Raw genomic sequence first — 18343 nt, 5'->3', positions numbered from 1 at the left:
AGCATGTAGATTAGAATTTCCCTGCCAGGGAGAAACTTTATAAGAGCAGAGTCCAGCATTTCTGGGGTTACGATTTGATTCTGACTCAGCCTTTGTGCTTTTCCGCCCGCAGCTTGTAAGCCACACACATTTGGCAGGACCTGTAAAGAAACTTGCAGTGAAGCAGAGGGCTGCAAGTCTTATGTGTTCTGTCTCCCGGACCCGTACGGGTGTTCCTGTGCCACAGGCTGGAGGGGGCTGCAGTGTAATGAAGGTATGCTCCATCTATCCCAGGACCAGAGGAAACTGCAGCTGGTATATGGAGGATGTGCAGCTAGCTGACGTCACAAAAAGGGGACACATTTCCATATTATTTGATCACTGAACTGCTGCTCTATACAGGGATTTCTATCACAGATGTTACATTAGTTTGGACAGTGAGACTCCTGGACGTGAGAGTAGATGTTCCTCACGCATTTCACCTACAGATCTTGCTAAAACGCAGATTCTCACTTACAATGGTTCCGGGCTGGGGCCTGAGGTTCTACATTTATGTCGGATCTCTAGGCAAATACGTTGCCATTGGGTTTTAGACAATGCTTTGGATAGAAAAATTAAGAAAGATTTCATTATTATTATTTTGCCTTGGACCATAAAAAATCAAGCTTTAGGACAGATCCTAAAGATATGATTTAAGGTTCAAAAGTAAAGCTAACCCCTGTCACTCACAGACCTTACTCAAGAACTAGCAATTGCTTCTGCCAAATTCATTACGAAATCCACAATCTCAGACTTGCCTCCGTGCTTATGGTGAGAACATTTGAGATCTATGCTCCCCAGAGGTGAAGTACACAAAACTGTATACCAGTATGTGCTTGCCACACTGCACCTCTAAGAAGGTACAGTGCCACCGGAACTCTATACCTTGACTAACACGCCTCCCCACCAAATCCCGGAAAAACACTTTCCTGTGCTTCTGCTTCTTTAGATTCTACAGGAGAGAGTGTATAATATCTGCCCTTCTCTGGGAGCTTAGATAATGTGCTCTAGACTCACCCACGTTGTCAAGAATAGTCACAGAACGTCCTTTCTTGTTGAGGCTGTGTGTGTGTGTGTGTGTGTGTGTGTAGTTGTGTTATTATCCAGGTGTAGCATTTCTGTGTCATAAGGCTGTGTGATTATTTAAGAACTTCCACGTTGTTTTGGATAGTGTCTGAGTGTTCTTTTCACTACGCTCACCCACATTTGCCATCTTTAGTCGACTGATAACACATTTTAACAGATGCAAGATGATATCTCGTTGAGTTTTTAATTTGTGTTTTCTTGAAGCTGTCTGACTGTGGGTTTCCAGTGATCACACTCAGGGCCATGGGCACGTTGGGCTGCATCCTTCGTCCTTCCTTGATGACAAGTGTTAAACACATTTTTATGTACATATTGGCCAGCTCTGTCTTTCGAGAGGTGTCAACCCAGGTTCTTTGCCCATTTGAAAAAAACCGGTTTTTTTTTTTTTTTTTGCTCTTGAATTACTTGAGCACCTTTTCTGTACTAGCTAGAAACCCTCATGAGGTATATGACCTGTAGCTGTTTCCTCCAGTCCACTGGTGGTCCTCCACTCTGCTGATTTCCTGCAGCCTCTTTTAAATTCCGTTGCAACTCACAAAGATCCACCTGCCTCTGCCTCCCCGAGTGCTGGGATTACAAGCATGCACCGCCACACCTGGCTTGTTGTTTTAAAATCAGTTTTTAAGTGAAAGTAATTCTATAGTTGACCAAATAGAAGGTATTTCATCTACAGAGTCTATTCATCATCTGAGGGATTGTTGGAAGGTTTCCCAGGGAGTTTAGTAGCCCTCCCAGGCACAGTTACTGCTGCCCTCGAAGGAGCTTGCAAATCTCAGAAGTGCATTGAATGGCAGACACACTCTGTTGTCAGGGGAAAGAAAGGAACAAGAACACTGCTAGCATCATAAATTATCTTATGTGTAATTTTTAGTAGTTTTGACAGATATTTTTCTTCATATTTGCCCTGCTTGGTTAGTCTAGCTTCAAATTTGATCTCTTCTCTTTCTTTCTTCCCCTCTCTCTGTTTCTTTTCTTTCTTTCTTTCTTTCTTTCTTTCTTTCTTTCTTTCTTTCTTTCTTTCTTTCTTTCTTTCTTTTTCTCTTTTCTCTCTAGCTCTAATTCTATCTCTCTCTCTTTCTTTCTTTTTTCCGAGTCAGGGTTTCTCCATGTGTAGCCCTGGCTGTCCTGGAACTAGCTCTGTAGACCTCAAACTCATAGATACTCCTGCCTCTGCCTCCTGAGTGCTGGGATTAATGGCTTACGTCACCACCCAATGTTTTGTTTGTTTGTTTGTTTGTTTGTTTGTTTGTTTGTTTTTGTCCTCTCCACTCTGCTCCAGAGTTCACACAACAATTCTTGTAGTTTCTATACAGTAAGTTATCTTAGTTGCTTCTCTATTGCTGTTTTAAAAAAATAGCCTAAGAAAAGAAAAGTGACTTAAGAAGGAAAGGATTTGTTTTGGCCCTTAACTCAAGAGTGCATTCCATATGGTGGGGACATCAAGATGGCAGGAGCTTGAATCAACAGGTCACATGGCATCCACAGTCAGAGAGGCTGAGAGGGATCTGGTACTCTTGCTCAGGTCACTTTCCCCTTTTTCAACTGGCAGTCTTCCTCCTTCAACTAACCTTATCCACATCATCCCTCATAGACATGCCAGAGGCTCATCTCTCAGTGTTCTAGCTCTCATCAAGTTAACAATTGAGATTATTAGATCACTGCATTTTCCCCATTTTAAATGGTTTCTTGGGGGGGGTGTATTTTATATTTCTCTGCTGAAATTTCTTATTGTTGTGAATGTACTTCCTTTGACCTCCCTGATAATAATTATTTATAGTTGATTTAAACATCCTGCCGCCTTCTTCTAACATTAGGTCCTTACAGTTAGCGTCTATGGAGATTTTCTTTCCTTTTTCAAAAAGTGATTTATCTATCACTTCTTATGTTTAGCAAATTGACTGTTAACACCTAACATGACATTGTGGGGACTCTGGAGTAGAATGTCCTTTGGGGGTGCTCACTTCATTTTATTTTATTTTAGTAGGGAACTAACTAGGTAGGATTCAACTATAGGCTGTGACTCTTAGTCTTCAGGTTAAACTGTTGAATTCTTTCATCTTTTGGGGGAGCTTCTCTGCATATGCTGAGCATGTGTGATTCAAGGGTCAGCCAGAGATCTGAGTTTTCCTCCCAACTCACTATTTCTGATTTCCCCTCTCTCTCCAGTGACTGATTTCTCCAACTCCCTCCTCTGATTTGTCAGCCCAATGAGATAATAGATTTGTATTTTTCGAGTTGTATTCTTTCACATGGTATCAATCATAGCCAAAACTTAAGGAGAAAACTGAAAAATAACACACCATTCCCATCTTCCAATTTTCACTTCCCCTTTAGAAGCTCCCTGGTTTCCTCTGCCCCGAATACCTTCCCCAGTGATTTCAAGTAATCATTTTCTGAATGTGTATTTAGAAGTGTGTCCTGGTAGGAAGTTACTGAATTCTCTGAAAACAAAATTGCTTAGCCTTTAAATCTCAGTGAATCTCACAAATGGCACACTACTGTACACACATCAGCAAAGTTGATAGTGTGGAAGGAATCTAAAACTAGTCATTGAGAGCCTTAGTGGTCTCCCTTCCTCTATACTAACACCTGTCTATGACATCTTTGTTTCCAGCATGCCCATCTGGTTACTACGGACCAGACTGTAAGCTCAGGTGCCACTGTACCAATGCAGAGATGTGTGATCGGTTCCAAGGATGCCTCTGCTCTCAAGGATGGCAAGGGCTGCAGTGTGAGAAAGAAGGTAAAGCAAGGTAACACTGTGGTCAGGGTCATGTTCAGCATGTCAGAGGAGAGTCCTGCTGGACTAATTCTTTAATTTCTTTCCCTGTTGCTCTGACCAAAGCAACTTAAGAGAGAAAGGTTTATTTTGGTTCATACTTCAAGGCACTTCCCCATCATGGTGGGGTAGTTTATGCAACAGGAGCTGAAGAGGATGCTTACATTGCAACCAGAGTCAAGACACAGAGAACAATGAATGATAGCGCTCAGCCTGTCTTCTCCAGTTCAGGATCCCCAACAGGGGATGTACCACCCAGGGTTAAAGTGTGTCTTCTTGCATCAAATATCAAGACAGTCTCTTGCAGACCTGCTCATAGACCCCTGTCTCCGGTCATTGTAAATTTTGTCAGGTTAAAGATTAACTTACCCACAGTGAGTGATTGCTAGACTAGGTCTTGCTGTTATGTCGGAGATTAGACTGCATACTTCTGATTTTTTTCTTTTGAACTCAGGCAGGCCAAGGATGACTCCACAGATAGAGGATTTGCCAGACCACATAGAAGTAAACAGTGGAAAATTTAACCCCATCTGCAAAGCTTCTGGCTGGCCACTACCTACTAGTGAAGAAATGACCCTGGTGAAGCCAGATGGGACAGTGCTCCAAGTAAGAACCCTTCTTCTGTATGTCTGCTTAGCACCATAAGATGGTTTCAGTACAGTAATCTATCTCTGAAAGGTAGAGTTTACTCCAGGGCTTACCCCCTTCCTGGCTGGTGCATTATGATCTTTGATAAAATGCCTTTTTGTTCCTGAGGAACAAAAGGATGCAGAACTGTCTCACTCTAGTCTCACTAACTTCCTCTATATGGGCAGAGGAATTGGGAATTTGCCATCATAATGAGGTTGTCAGATACGAGTGTCAAGGACAACAGCTATTCTACAAAACTGTCCAGCTGTTTGTAATGAACTGTGTACAGGTCAGACCATGTAAAGCCCTCATATTATTTCAATGTTTCTAAATCCTATACTAAGAAGAACAAGGTGGCCTAGGGGCCACACAGGGATATTGAAACCCATGAATCAGTAACGGTGCTGTGCTACCAATGCGCAGAATTTGCAAGAGTATTAAGAACCGAGCCTAGGGAGGGTCTCTACTGTTGCTATATGTCCACCCCAGATGTTAGGTCCCAGACATTAGGTTTTTTTTAATTGAAAATACTTTTTATTCAAACAGTTTATTCTGATGATGATTTTTCCTCCACTGTATTCTCTCAGATCCTCCCCACCTCCCCACCCATCCAACTACATGTCTTCTTTCTCTCTCGCTTTAGAAAACAAACAGGCCAACAAACAAACAAACCAAAACAAAACAAAGCAAACGGGAAATAATAAAGAAAAAAACATGAGAAATGCATATCCACCCAGAGACACACACACATGCACACACAAAAACTATAAACACATAAAATCAGAAACCATAATAGACAAACCAAAGACAAGCAAGGTTTAAAAAAAAAATACCCAAACAAAACATTATAAGCAAAACTTTTCCAAAAATACCATTGAGTTTATTTTGGTTTGGCCATCTGCTGCTGGACATGGGCCTCTTATGTGTGGTTTGTATATCCAGTGAGACTCCATTTATTTTTCCTTTGAAAGTGGTTATCAGTTGCAGATAGCTTCTAGGTTTAAGAATGGGAGATTGTGTCCACTTCCCCTCAGTACTGGGATACCATCTGAGGGTTCAAAGGCATCTCAATCTCTTCGTTGTCCTGCTGTGAATCTCTGTATTTGTTCCCATCTGCTGTAGGAGAATATGATGCTGGCTGATGGAGACAGTGATTTTTGTGCACATTAGAATGTGTCAAGAGTCATGTTAGCAGAACAGTGGTATTTGGTCTCCCCTGTAGACCATGGCCTATCTAGTCTCAGGTTCTTGGCCATCTGAGCAGTATTAGGCATAGGTTTCATCTCATGGAGTGGGCCTTAAGTCTAGTCAGATAGTGATTGGTTACTCTCAGTCTGTGGAGAACAACAAATAGCCATGGCAATAGCCTGGGATGTTTGCTCCCTTTAGCCAACAACTTGAGCAGATGTGACTTAATCCTGGCACTGGAGGTTTCATTTGGTGGCAAAAGATATCGAGTTGGGCCTCTGTCTTCCCTACTATTTGGTGATTCCATTCAAATAGTTCTTATATATGTATATATTATAAAATGCCTCTACGGTAATAGATTTCTATATGATCCCTAAAATGCTCCATAGTTTTAGCTGTCCCTGTACCCTCCTTTCCCCCATCTCTTCATTTAATTATCCCATTCCAAATCCCCATCTCTCCATAACTACATATGTTATTTCCCCTACCTTAAGAGTTCCTTTCCTCCTCTCTAATTCTTTCCTCTCTAGGCAGCATCTGTGGTTATATGAATTATAGCCTTCTTTAACAGCTAGCATCCACATATAAAAGAATACATATCACATTTGCCTTTTTCAGTCTTGGTTTTCTTACTCAGGGTGATTTTTTTTCTAGATCCACTTATTTACCTGAGAATTTCATTATTTAATTTTTTTTTTTTAAACAGTCAAGTAATGTTCATTGAGTAAATGTCCCACATTTTCTTTATATGTTCTTCTGTTGAGAGACATATAGGCTGTTTCCAATTTCTGGCTACTGTAAATAGAATAGCAATGAACAGGGTTGAGCAAGTGTCTCTATAGTATGATGAAGCATCCTTTGGGTATGTGCCCAAGAGTGATATATCTGGATCTTTTTTTTTAAATTATTATTAGTTACATTTTATTAATTCTGTATCCCAGCTGTATCCCGTTCCCTCATTCCCTCCCAATCCCACCATTCCTCCCTTATCTCCTCCCTGCCCCTTTCAAGTCCACTGATAGGGAGGACCTCATCCCCTTTCATCTGACCCTGTTTTATCAGGTATCTTCAGGACTGGCTGCAAAGTCCTCCTCTGTGGCCTAGCAGGACTGCTCCTCCCTTGAGGCGTGGGGAGGTCAAAGAGCCTGCCATTGAGTTCCTGTTAGAAATAGTCCCTGTTCCCCTTACTGTGGGAAACCAATTGGTTACTGAGCTACCACGGGCTTCATCTGAGCAGAGGTTCTAGGTTATATCCATACATGGTCCTTGGTGGAGTGTCAGTCTCAGAAAAGACCCCTGTGCCCAGATATGTTTGGTCCTTGTGGAGCTCCTATCCTTTCCATGTCATACTAACTCCCCTTCTTTTATATGATTCCCTGTACTCTGCCGAAAGTTTGATCATGAGTCTTAGGATCTGCTTTGAAACCCTGCTAGGTAGAGTCTTTCAGATGCCTTCTGTGGTAGGCTCCTGTCATATGTCCAATGCACATCCCATTTGTCTTTCTAAGTGAGGATTGATCATCTTACCCCATGTCTGCTTTCTTGTTTATCTTCTTTAGGTGTATAGATTTCATTATGTTTATCATGTCTTGTAGGTCTATATAAGCGAGAATATACCATGTTTGTCTTTCTCCTTCTGGGATACTTCACTCAGAATGATCTTTTCTAGATCCCTGCAAATTTCATGATTTCCTCGTTTTGATTGCTGAGTAGTATTCCATTGTGTAAAAATACCACAATTTCTGTATCCATTCCTCCATTGATGGACATCTGGGTTGTTTCCAGGTTCTGGCTATACAAATAAAGCTGCTACAAACATGGTTGAGCAAATGTCCTTGTTGTGTACTTGAGCAAATTTTGGGTATATATCTAGCATAGCTGAGTCTTGAGGAAGTACTATTCCTAATTGTCTGAGAAAGCGCCAGATTGACTTCCAAAGTGGTTGTACCAGTTAATATTCCCACCAGCAATGGAGGAGGGTTCCACAACCTCTCCAGCATGTGTTGTCACTTGAGTTTTTGATCTTGGCCATCCTGATGGGTGTAAGGTGAAATCTCAGGGTCGTTTTGATTTGCATTTCCCTAATGGCTAATGAGGTTGAGCATTTCTTTAAGTGTTTCTCTGCCATTCGATTTCCTCTACAGAGAGTTCTCTGTTTATTTCTGTTCCCCATTTTTTAATTGGCTTACTTGGTTTGCTGCTTTTCAGCTTCTTTAGTTCTTTATATATGCTGGATATTAGCCCTCTGTCAGATAAAGGGTTAGTGAAGATTCTTTCCCAATCTGTAGGCATTCGTTTTGTTTTGATGACAGTATCCTTTGCTTTTCAGAAGCTTTTCAGTTTCATAAGGTCCCATTTATTGATTGTTGCTCTTAGAGCCTGTGCTGGATATATCCGGATCTTGAGGTAGATCTATCCCCAGCTAACTGAGGAATCACCATACTGATTTTCACAGTGGTTGTACAAGTTTGCTCTCTCACCAGCAATGGATGAGTGTTCCCCTTGCCCTACATCCTCACCAGCGTGAGCTGACATTTGTTTGATGTGAGAGGACACACTTTAACGGTGGATGGTCCTTATCTAAAAATTTCTTTTCTATGCCAATGTCCTGAGTGTTTCCCATACTTCCCATCGGGGTGTGGTGAGATTTGTGGACCAGTCCTCTAGACTGTGGACATGCAGTTTGTCATGTTGCATGTTTTTAGCACTTTGTTGCACATTAGTTTGCTATAGACATGGGGTCTGCTTCTCGGCTCTCCAGTCTGTTCCACTGGTCCATGCTTCTTATTTCATGTCAACAGTGTGCTCCTTTAATAATGATAGTTTTTTGCAGAATATATGGAAATTCTAAGGACTCTTGCATTTTGTCTTTGTTCAGTTCTTTATTGCCAATTGATTAATTAGTATATGTGTGAGACTATGTATGTGTATGGGTGTATGTGCACCACATAGGTACAGGAGTCCATGGAGGTCAAAAGAGGGTATCAGATCACCTGAGACTGGAGTAATAAGGGTTGTGAGCTGCGTTGTGATTTCTGGGTATTGAACCCACATCATTTGAAGGAGCAACAAATGCTCTTCTGAGCCATCTCTGCAGCCCATTTGCAGGTTGTTTTTTTTTTTTTTTTTTTTTTTGGTTGTTATTTTGTGGGTTTTTCAAATAATATTTCTTCAGGATGGTTGGTTTTTGTTCTGATGTTATTATTGTTATTGGTGTTTTTAAAGTTGAGTTAAGAGTTTCCACTGATATTTTTATAGAGATTGCATTGCTTGCTTTGGGTAGTAGGAGCCATTTTAACAGCATTTGTTCTTCTTAATCATGAACACAAGATGTCTTGCCATACCTTTTACTAGTACTTTACTGTTTTTTACAACAGTTTTTTAGCCCTTGCTAAGACTTTCGGTTCTATATTGAATAAGAAGGGAAATGATGGATGCCCCTGTCTTGTCCCCAGGACTAATGGAAATGAGCAAGTGTCTCTGTAGTAGGATGATATAGCTGTGCTTTTCCACACTTAATATAATACAAGCTCTAGACCTGTTATGTATAACTTTTTAAAATTTTCATACATATTTCTTCTATTCTGAATTTCTTCCGGACTTTTACCATGAAGGAATTTGGATTTTGTCAAAGGCCTTTTCTATATCTAGAGAGATGACTGTATAAGTACTGTCTTTGAGTTTCCATGAGCTATAATTTTCTTACTGTGTTGTGTCTTTACATAGTTTAGATATCAGAGTAATTCTAGCTTGGTAAAAAGAATCTGGTAATGTTCCTCCCTTGTCTATTTTATGAGACTGTTTGAAAAGCTCCAGTCTTAGTTATTCTTTGAATGTTTGGTAAAATTCACCAGTGAATCCATGTGGGCCTGGGCTTTTTTAGATAGATTTTTTTTTTCTGCTGCTGCTATAGTAGACCTGCTTGTTATAGATCTGTTTAAACTACTTATCTCATCTTTGCTTTAATTTTCATAGATCATATTCATCTAAGCATTCATATATATATTTTTCTAGGTTAGTGGATGTCTTTGTTAGTGGTCTATTACTGTGAAGAGACACCATGACCATAGCATCTTTTATAAAGGAAAGCATTAAACTGGGGCTTGCTTACAGTGTCAGAGGTTTATTCCATTCTCATCATAGAAGGGAGCATGGCAGCACACAGACATGGTGCTGAGAGTTCTACAGCCCATCTGAGTCCACAGGCAGCAGGAAGGGAGAGACTCCGGGTTTAGCTTGGGCCCTTGAAAACCTCAGGCCCACCACCAATGATACACTTCCTCCAACAGGGCCACACCTACCCAGCAAGGCCACATATCTTAATCCTTCTCAAGTAGCGCCACTCCCTGATGACTAAACATTCCAATTCAAGAACCCGTGGGGGAGCTGTTTTTATTCAAACAGCATAGAGGAATATGTCCCAAAGATCAGGTGATGAAGGCAGTTCTGGGCCAACAAAGGTCCAACAATTTAGCTTACAGAGGATATACTTGCCTGTGTTGGGGGCAAGAGGAATGAGGCCATGAGGTTCTGCCTGCACTGGGATTTAATGTGACATATCTGGTACTAGATAAAGCCTTAGGCTTGGAGCTCATCCCCATCTCAGTCCCCCAAAAAGGGAGGCCTCTCTTCCCACACTATGCTTGGAGTTGGGGTAACTCCAGGTAAGTTTACTTTCTTCCTTCTACAGTATACCTCTTCCTATTTTCATGCTAAAAGTAGACACTGGTTTCTCTCTTCTGATTCCCTCAGCTCTTGTGAAGGCATTTTAGTGAGTGAATAGCTCTTATTCCCCTGTGAAGAAACCATTGCTTGAGCATCTAACTTAGCTGTCATCTTGGTCTTCTACCCACAACTTTTTAGCATTGTCTGCCTCATGTTTACACAAGAGGGAACTGGGTGGGTGAGGTTAAGTAACTGAGAAAGTGGACAAAGGGAATAGAGATCCACGTGTCTTTAGATCCACATGTCTTTTCCCATTGCACCATTTCCAACTGCCACTCAAATATGAAGGAAGATACTTTGTTCTTCCATCCTGTATCATAGCAGAAAAAAATGCTACCCAGAGAAATTTTAAAAGAATTAGACTCCTTGCTTGTAAGTGTTTATTCCACACTTCCAAACACAAATACAACAGCAGGATCTGGGAGGGCACCAGTCCAATGTAAATTTTCAGGATGGCTACAATAGCTTTGGAAATGAGCCAGTGATTATATTAGCATTGTACTTAGCTCCTTAGTCTCTCCTAGAAAACTTTCTGCTAAACAGTGAGCTGGAGTATGTGTTACGGGCCTTTGTGTTTAAATATACCAAGAAGTTTTAATACATCTTGTTTTGTGTATGTGTGTGTTTGGCTGACTATTCTAGTCAAGTGACTTCAACCATACAGATCGTTTCTCGGTGGCCATATTTACCATCCACCAAGTCTTCCCTCATGAGTCAGGAGTTTGGGTCTGCAGTGTGAACACAGTGGCCGGGATGGTGGAAAAGCCTTTCAACATTTCTGTCAAAGGTAGGTTTCATGCACAATGGCAAGGGTATTTTCTTGAAGCAGTGATGGGGCCTGGTAGGTCATGGCACAAATTTTAGATTTTAAGCTTTCACGTAATCAGAACTTACTGAAGGACTGTGAAAGCAAGCTATTTGTTTTTTCTTCATTTGAAGACACTATTTTGTTAAAGTCAAGCAAGAGGATCTGTTGATAAGTGGTAAGCATCAAGCATGAATGAATATTGGCCAGGGCAGAGTTTAGGGTAAAGCCACAAAGCTGACCACAGGCAAGGTCAGTGTGTGTACAGAGTTCCATAGCTGTGCCCAGGCCTGTGCCTATGCATGCCAAGGACCAACCATTAGCATCAGGTTGTTTCTTATGCAATAGTATCACTTATTCATAGACATATTGCATGGACTCTCTGGAATTCTTGGGTCCCTGCTAATCAGACATTGAACAGGCAAGCAGGGAATAGACAGGAAGGTCATAATTGTTATGTGTTTCATTACAAGCATGCTGGGGCACTACGTATTGTTCTCCATAACAGACACCCCTGAAGCAACAAAGAAAAGGCAGGTCACAAACAAAATTTCATTATTTACATTTTACACACATATCATTAAGATGTTCACAACACTGTTTTGGGGGGCTGTTAAAGAACCCTGGGTAAATAGTTGTTGTAAATTAAAAACAAAATAGTCTGCAATTCCTTGGAAAGTTTGTGGACAGCCAGCATCACCTTTTCTGACATGACCCACATTCACAGCAAGGGATAACCAAGTGGAAGGAGAGTCTGTGGGCTCTTTTAAGGACTCACTTTTGAGTTTGGATAGCAGTGGTGGTACCCTCTTAGGGCTTTCGGAGAGTTAGCGATGAGATTAAAGGAGTGTAAACTCCTAATGCTCGGGATTGAATCTGACTGCTAAAGTTTTATTCAGTTCTTCCAAAGCCCCTGCAAGCCCCAAATGTGATTGACACTGGACACAACTTTGCCATCATCAACATCAGCTCTGAGCCTTACTTTGGGGATGGACCAATCAAATCCAAGAAACTTCTCTACAAACCTGTCAAGCATTATGAAGCCTGGAGACATATTCAAGGTAAGATTTGGGCAAAAAAGGCTCCAGCTGGAGGCCTAGTACCAGAAAAAAAAAATTTCACCTATATAGCAAAATCTCCTGCCCACATCAACCCACGCTGTGTTTAAGAATACTTTGGCACATGGAGGGGACCATGAAAGTTCCAGGAATGACTTCCTGAATGTCACTGAGCACTCTGGGACACACACATAGCCTTATCTTGGGCTACTATCTGTATCAGCATCCCTTTCTAGGCCTCTGAACCTCCTCCAGTCATGACTTTAGAATGCTACCGTGCCTGGCCATGGTGGAAAGTACATCTGTACTATAGGAACAGGAAGGTCGAGGGCTATGGTAGGAAGGCAGAGGCAATTAATCTACCTGAATCTTCAGAGCAATTCTTTTTGTTGTGTTGGATTTTCCCACCTCATTTCTTGCTTTGTCTCATCCTAAAGACTCTTAACACAGAGGGTTTTATAAAAAATTAAACTTGGAAAAATTTAGTCTGTGGCAGGCAGGATTGTGCTTGGGAAAGGGAAAAGAGGGGGTGTGGGGAAGAGAGCTGCCTGCCTCTCCTTGCTTCTGGAAAAAAAAAAAAAGAGTGTGTCAAACCAAGACAAAAGATTACGAATGTCATGAAAAAGAAAAATGTATCCTAAAACATAGATTAGTTTTCTTTTCTGTGAGATAATATAAGAATGTAACTTAAAAAAAAGTAAGCTAAAAACAAATAGAGAGTGCCAGTTGCCCACGCCATTTTCACGGAGCCACCTTGCAGACACGCCCACGGCTGCCCTGCTAGTGGGCAATGCGGGTCTTGCCACTCCTAATTTCATCAGATTATGCCTAAGGTTTCCCCTAAACTTTTTTTGTTCTACTGTATATAGACTCTTGAGAGAGTTATAAAAAAAAATAAGAAAAAGGGGGCCAGATAGTTGGCTCAGTGGTTAAGAACACTTTTGCTTATGCAGAGGACTTGGGTTCAGTCTCCAGCACCCACATGCTGGCTCACATCTGTCTGTAACTCCAGTCTCGGGGGATCGGACATTCTCTTCTGACCTCCATGGGCACCACATGGTACATTTACACATGCAGGCAAAGCACACATACAAACGCAAAATAAATAAACAAATCTAAAGACAATGTAAGAAAATCAGGGGTTTGACTCGCCAATGCAGCCAAGCTTGATGCGCTGAATAAAGCTGCGCAGTGTTATGACTGAGCTCTTCAGATTCCATTGTCGATCCAGCCCAAATCTGGAATCTCAACTCTCTCAAGTTGATTTGTGGCTTTTCTGTTTCCAACACCAATAGCTAGAGCTTTTTCTTGTTGTTGTTGCAATATGGCTTTAATAATTTAAAAAATGGTCTTTTAAGAACTGTTAAACATAGTTCACTTTCTTTTCTTGCCAATTAGCAATTTATCCTAAGGTAAGACAGAAGTTGAACAGTGCAATATCCATAGATACAAAGACAGCAGTAAAGAGACTGACAAGACAAATAGCTAAGAGAAAAGCACACGCCAGTCGTTTGTGGAAACTGTTTTTAAGGGACATGACTATTAGGGATCCACTGTCTGGTAACACTAAACAAAAACTTTCTGGGTCTTTTTCTCCTGACAGCTTGACTGCAATCATTGTATGTCCTTGAAAACAGTGAAAATAACATTATTTTATATTGTGTTAATTGAGCTTCCCCCTCCCCCCCGACCCAAGTCTGGCATCCTATATGGTAGATCTGTGACATTTAATTTTCCAAATGAAATGTATAGAAATGTATACATGGCCTAGAAATGTATATACTGAAACCTGGGAATCCCTGTTCCAAGGCCTAATTTCCCTTTACACTGGAAACTGTACATCCTTGAAGATGAAACTGCCTCTCTATTTCACTGAAACACTGCTTTTTAAGAACCGAATTTAGTTCTCAGTGCAAAAGCGGCCACTCTGGTTTGAGGAATATAGCAGGATGCAAACTGAAGCGTTCTGGACTTTCTCTCTTCCCAGTGATGAATGAGATCGTCACTCTCAACTACTTGGAGCCTCGGACTGACTATGAGCTGTGTGTGCAGCTGGCCCGTCCTGGAGAGGGTGGAGAAGGGAATCCTGGACCCGTGAGACGGTTCACAACAGCGTCTATCGGTCGGTCGAAGCCAACAGACATTTATTCCTGAGCTCAGTGGGAGGGGGAGGAAGGGGAAAGAGGAAGGAAGACCAGGAAGGGTGGTGTTGGGTGAGTGGGTGGGTGGAGATGGAGGTGGAAGGAGTTCGCTGTGGAATGGGTGGGAGAGTGACAGGAAGACTCGCAAGCTCCAGCCAAACAGGTCCTTTATTTGGGCTGAACTGCTGGTCTGTCTCTCTTGGGGGAGGGGGACTGTGGCCATCCAGGGGGACAGAGGAGGAAGCAGATGAGCCTCCAGGAAGGCAAGGACATCCCGGAGGACTTGAGATTTACTTAGCAGCCACTGTGTTGAGCCTTGACTTCTGTATATCACCCCCAGCTTCCTGTTTCCATCCCAAAGGGCCACTCCAGGCCTCTGCCACAAACACGCTTCAGAAATTCAAGTTTGTTTATTTTTTAAAAAATAATTTCTGTTTCTCAAAGTAATTTGTGCCCATAGTTCAAACATCAAATAGGAGGAAAGGCTTTTGTCTAAAGAACAGTCCTTCTTTGCTCCACCCCTCCTCCCCCAGCCCTGCTTCCTATCGGCCGCTGTTTCTAGGTAAAGCTATTTCTTATAGTGTTTACCTTCATGTTGATAAGTCAGTGGTTCTGACGTTACTATCCATCAGAACCACCAGAGGAGTTTATTCCAACAAGCCACTGACCTTACTCCCAGAATCTTTAAAAGTTTTATTTTATTATTTTGTGTGTACGGGTGTTTTGCCTGCATTTCTGTTTGTGCAATGCATTCATGCAGCGTCTGCAGAAGCCAGAGAGGGTGCCGGATCCTCTGGGACTAGAATTAGAGCCAGCTAGGAACTGCCTTCTAAGGTCTGGAGATCAAGCCTGGCTCCTCTGGAAAAAGAAAGCCAGTGCTCTTCACCCCTGAGTCATCTCTCCAGCACCCACTCACCCTGAATTTTTGATGCAATAGGCTTAAAGTAAGGCTACGGTTCAACAATTAGGGCTTCTAATCAGTTCCCCAGTTTTGGTGAATGCTGCTGGCCCTGGTCATCATGGTCTAGATAATATGTATAGAAGCCTTGTTCTTTCTTTAGCTCCTTCCTTTTCCTTCCTTCCTTCCTTCCTTCCTTCCTTCCTTCCTTCCTTCCTTCCTTCCTTCCTTCTTTCCTTCCTTCCTTCCTTGTGTGTATGTGTGTGTCTCTGTTTCTCTCTCTTCCTTGTTTTGTTTTTGTTGTTTTGTTTTACTGTTTTAGATAAAGCTTCACTCTACAGTCCAGGCTGGCTTGGGATTCCCAATATAGCCCACACTGCCCTCTAACTGTGCTAATTCTTCTGCTTTAGCCTCTGCAGTGCTGATTACAGGTGTGAGTCATTTCTTGATTTATCAGTGGTAGCCAGTCTCTACTGGCCTTGCACTGTATGAATGGGGGAGCTCAGTTTGTGCAGTCTCCTCTGTGCTAACCTGCTTTCCAGCTCTCTGCCACGAAGTGCCCTCCTCTGAAACAGTAGAGTGACCTATAACATTCTCTTCTTGTCCTTTGATTTTTTTCAGTGTGTTTAACCATTCTGTTACTATGTCCTGATGAAACGTTTCATAGTTGCAAGCTTTTGTGTGTTTACTTTACAGTACTCTGTTATATAGAAACTCAAAACTGTTCATCTCTGAATCAGCTTCCTTGTCACTCTGACCAAATTTCCAAGACAACAACTTAGAAAGGAAAAGTGTATTTCATGGTTTCAGAAGGTTTGATCCATGTTTGCTCAGCGCTGTCTGTGTGGACAGAACATACTGGTGGAGGGAGCCTGCAGGAAAGAGATCTTCTTTCCCTTGTGGCAGGGTGGAGGAAAGGGCCCGGCACCAGAAAACCACTAAGTACCATTGATCACCTACTCAGGGTTTACCTCCTCAATATTCTAGAATGTCTAAGAGCAGCACCACCTTCTGAGAGCCACATCTCTGGTATATGAGCATTTCAGGGACAGTGGGGACAGTTTGAATCCAACTACAATAGCGTCCAAACATAGCTGCCTTTAACTCTGAGTCCCAAAGCTCTTATTGCTCTAGGCCCTTAATGCAGAGGTTCATTGTCCAGGGCTTAGAGTACCAATGCCTAGCAGCTAAGTTACAGCTCTTGAGCTTTGGCTGTTCGGTTCTTTTTTTTTTTTTTTTTTTAAGATTTATTTATTTATTATGTGTACAGTACTCTTCCTGCACGTACACCTGCAGGCCAGAAGAGGCCACCAGATCTCATTATAGATGGTTTTGAGCCACCATGTGGTTGCTGGAAATTGAACTTAGGACCTTTGGAAGAGCAGACTGTGCTCTTAACCACTGAGCCATCTCTCCAGCAACTGTTTGGTTCTTTTTTTAAAATTTTAATTATTTTTATCTTTATTAATTACAGTTTATTCACTTTGTATCCCCCCTGTACCTCTCTCCCTCCTCCCCTCCCAACCCCACCCTCCCTCTTCCCCACCCATGTCCCTCTCCCAGTCCACTGAAAATGTAGGTCCTCCTCCCCTTCCCTCTGACCCTAGTCTATCAGGTCTCATCAGGAGTGGCTGCATTGTCTTCTTCTGTGGCCTGGTAAGGCTGCTTCCTCCTCAGGGGGAGGTGATCAAAGAGCAGGCCAATCAGTTCATGTCAGAGACAGTCCCTGTCCCCATTACTATGGAGGCCACTTGGATCCTGAACTGCCCATAGCCTACTTCTGTGCAGGGGTTCCAGGCCATCTCCATGAGTGGTCCTTGGCTGGAGTATCAGTTTTAGAAAAGACCCCTGTGCCCAGACTTTTAGGATCTGTCACTGTCCTTGTGGAGCTCCTGTCCTCTCCAGGTCTTACTATGTCCCACTTCTTTCACAAGATTCCCTATACTCTGACCAAAGTTTGGCTATGAGTCTCAACATCTGCCTTGATACCCTTCAGGGTAGAGCCTTTCAGAGGCCCTCTGAGGTAGGCTCTTGTCCTATTCTCTGTTTACTCCCTCCTCCGATTTCCATCCTCTTTGCCCTTCTGAATGGGGATTGAGCATCTTAGCCAGAGTTCTCCTTCCTGATAGCTTCCTTAGGTGTACAGATTTTTAGTATGTTTATCCTATATTATATGTCTAGTATCCACTTATGAGTGAGTATATACCCTGTGGCTGTTCGGTTCTTAATGACTTTCTTGGGCCTTTCTGACAACTGGGGCTTGTAGTCCTTGTGAGCACAGCTCTCACCTCAGCTTCTTACACTTTACTTTCTACAGTCCCAGGATCCCTGCTGTCTCTCACTTTCTTAATACTTCCACTGCCCTTCTATACTTCTTGCCGACTCCGACCTCCTTTTCTCTGTAAACTCTCTTGTCACTTCTAGGGTGACAGTAAGAAATGGCAACTCCTCCTCATCATCATCATCATAAAAGCATCAACTCCAAAGAGAGAATAAAGGTACCTCTGTGATTTTTGAGTAAGGGGGCCCTGCTATGCCACGACACTCCGCTTAGAGGCAAGTTGCAGTTAATTCTCCCTTAGGTCAGTATTGAATCAAAAGAGGAAGGTCACAATCTGACTCACACGGAAAATATTCATGGGACAGAACATAAACCACCCCACAGATCCGCAGCACTACCTTCAGCCCTCAGAATGCATTCCAACCAGGATGCGTTTAGAGCCCTCTTGGAATATTTCAAAGTACTCCTTGGGGTGGTGGAAAGGGAATTCTTGAAGACCCCCTTTCCCACTCCTTGAATTTTGCTGACGTTTGCTTTTTAATCTGGCACCTGCCCTGTTTATGTTCTAATTGAGGTGGAGAAGGCCACCAGGGAGGCCAGGAGAGGAGAGAAGAGAACATATTCTGAGCTCACTGAAGGGAAAAGACCAGCCAAAGCTGGGTGGAGGGTAGCTACGTCCCCAAAAGGGAAGTTAAAGAAGAAGTGGCTGCATTTGAAGTTCCACTACCCAAAGC

The 18343-nt window shown here is 42.4% G+C and overlaps 1 protein-coding gene across 2 annotated transcripts in view; it reads left to right on the top strand.

Moving 5' to 3' along the window:
- Tek (TEK receptor tyrosine kinase) overlaps positions 1–18343 on the top strand; it is a 117877-nt gene that overhangs the window by 58448 nt on the left and 41086 nt on the right. For both annotated transcript variants that reach the window (XM_055618979.1, XM_055618978.1), the window contains exons 6-11: positions 113–253; positions 3719–3847; positions 4338–4489; positions 11069–11213; positions 12131–12292; positions 14277–14411. In XM_055618979.1, coding sequence (XP_055474954.1) covers positions 113–253; positions 3719–3847; positions 4338–4489; positions 11069–11213; positions 12131–12292; positions 14277–14411 — 864 coding nt within the window. The remainder of the gene's footprint in view (positions 1–112; positions 254–3718; positions 3848–4337; positions 4490–11068; positions 11214–12130; positions 12293–14276; positions 14412–18343) is intronic.

The sequence above is a fragment of the Psammomys obesus genome, unplaced genomic scaffold, assembly GCF_907164565.1.
Source record: "Psammomys obesus unplaced genomic scaffold, mPsaObe1.curated_primary_1811, whole genome shotgun sequence".
NCBI lineage: Eukaryota > Metazoa > Chordata > Mammalia > Rodentia > Muridae > Psammomys > Psammomys obesus.
This window is presented reverse-complemented; position numbering and strand designations above follow the sequence as displayed.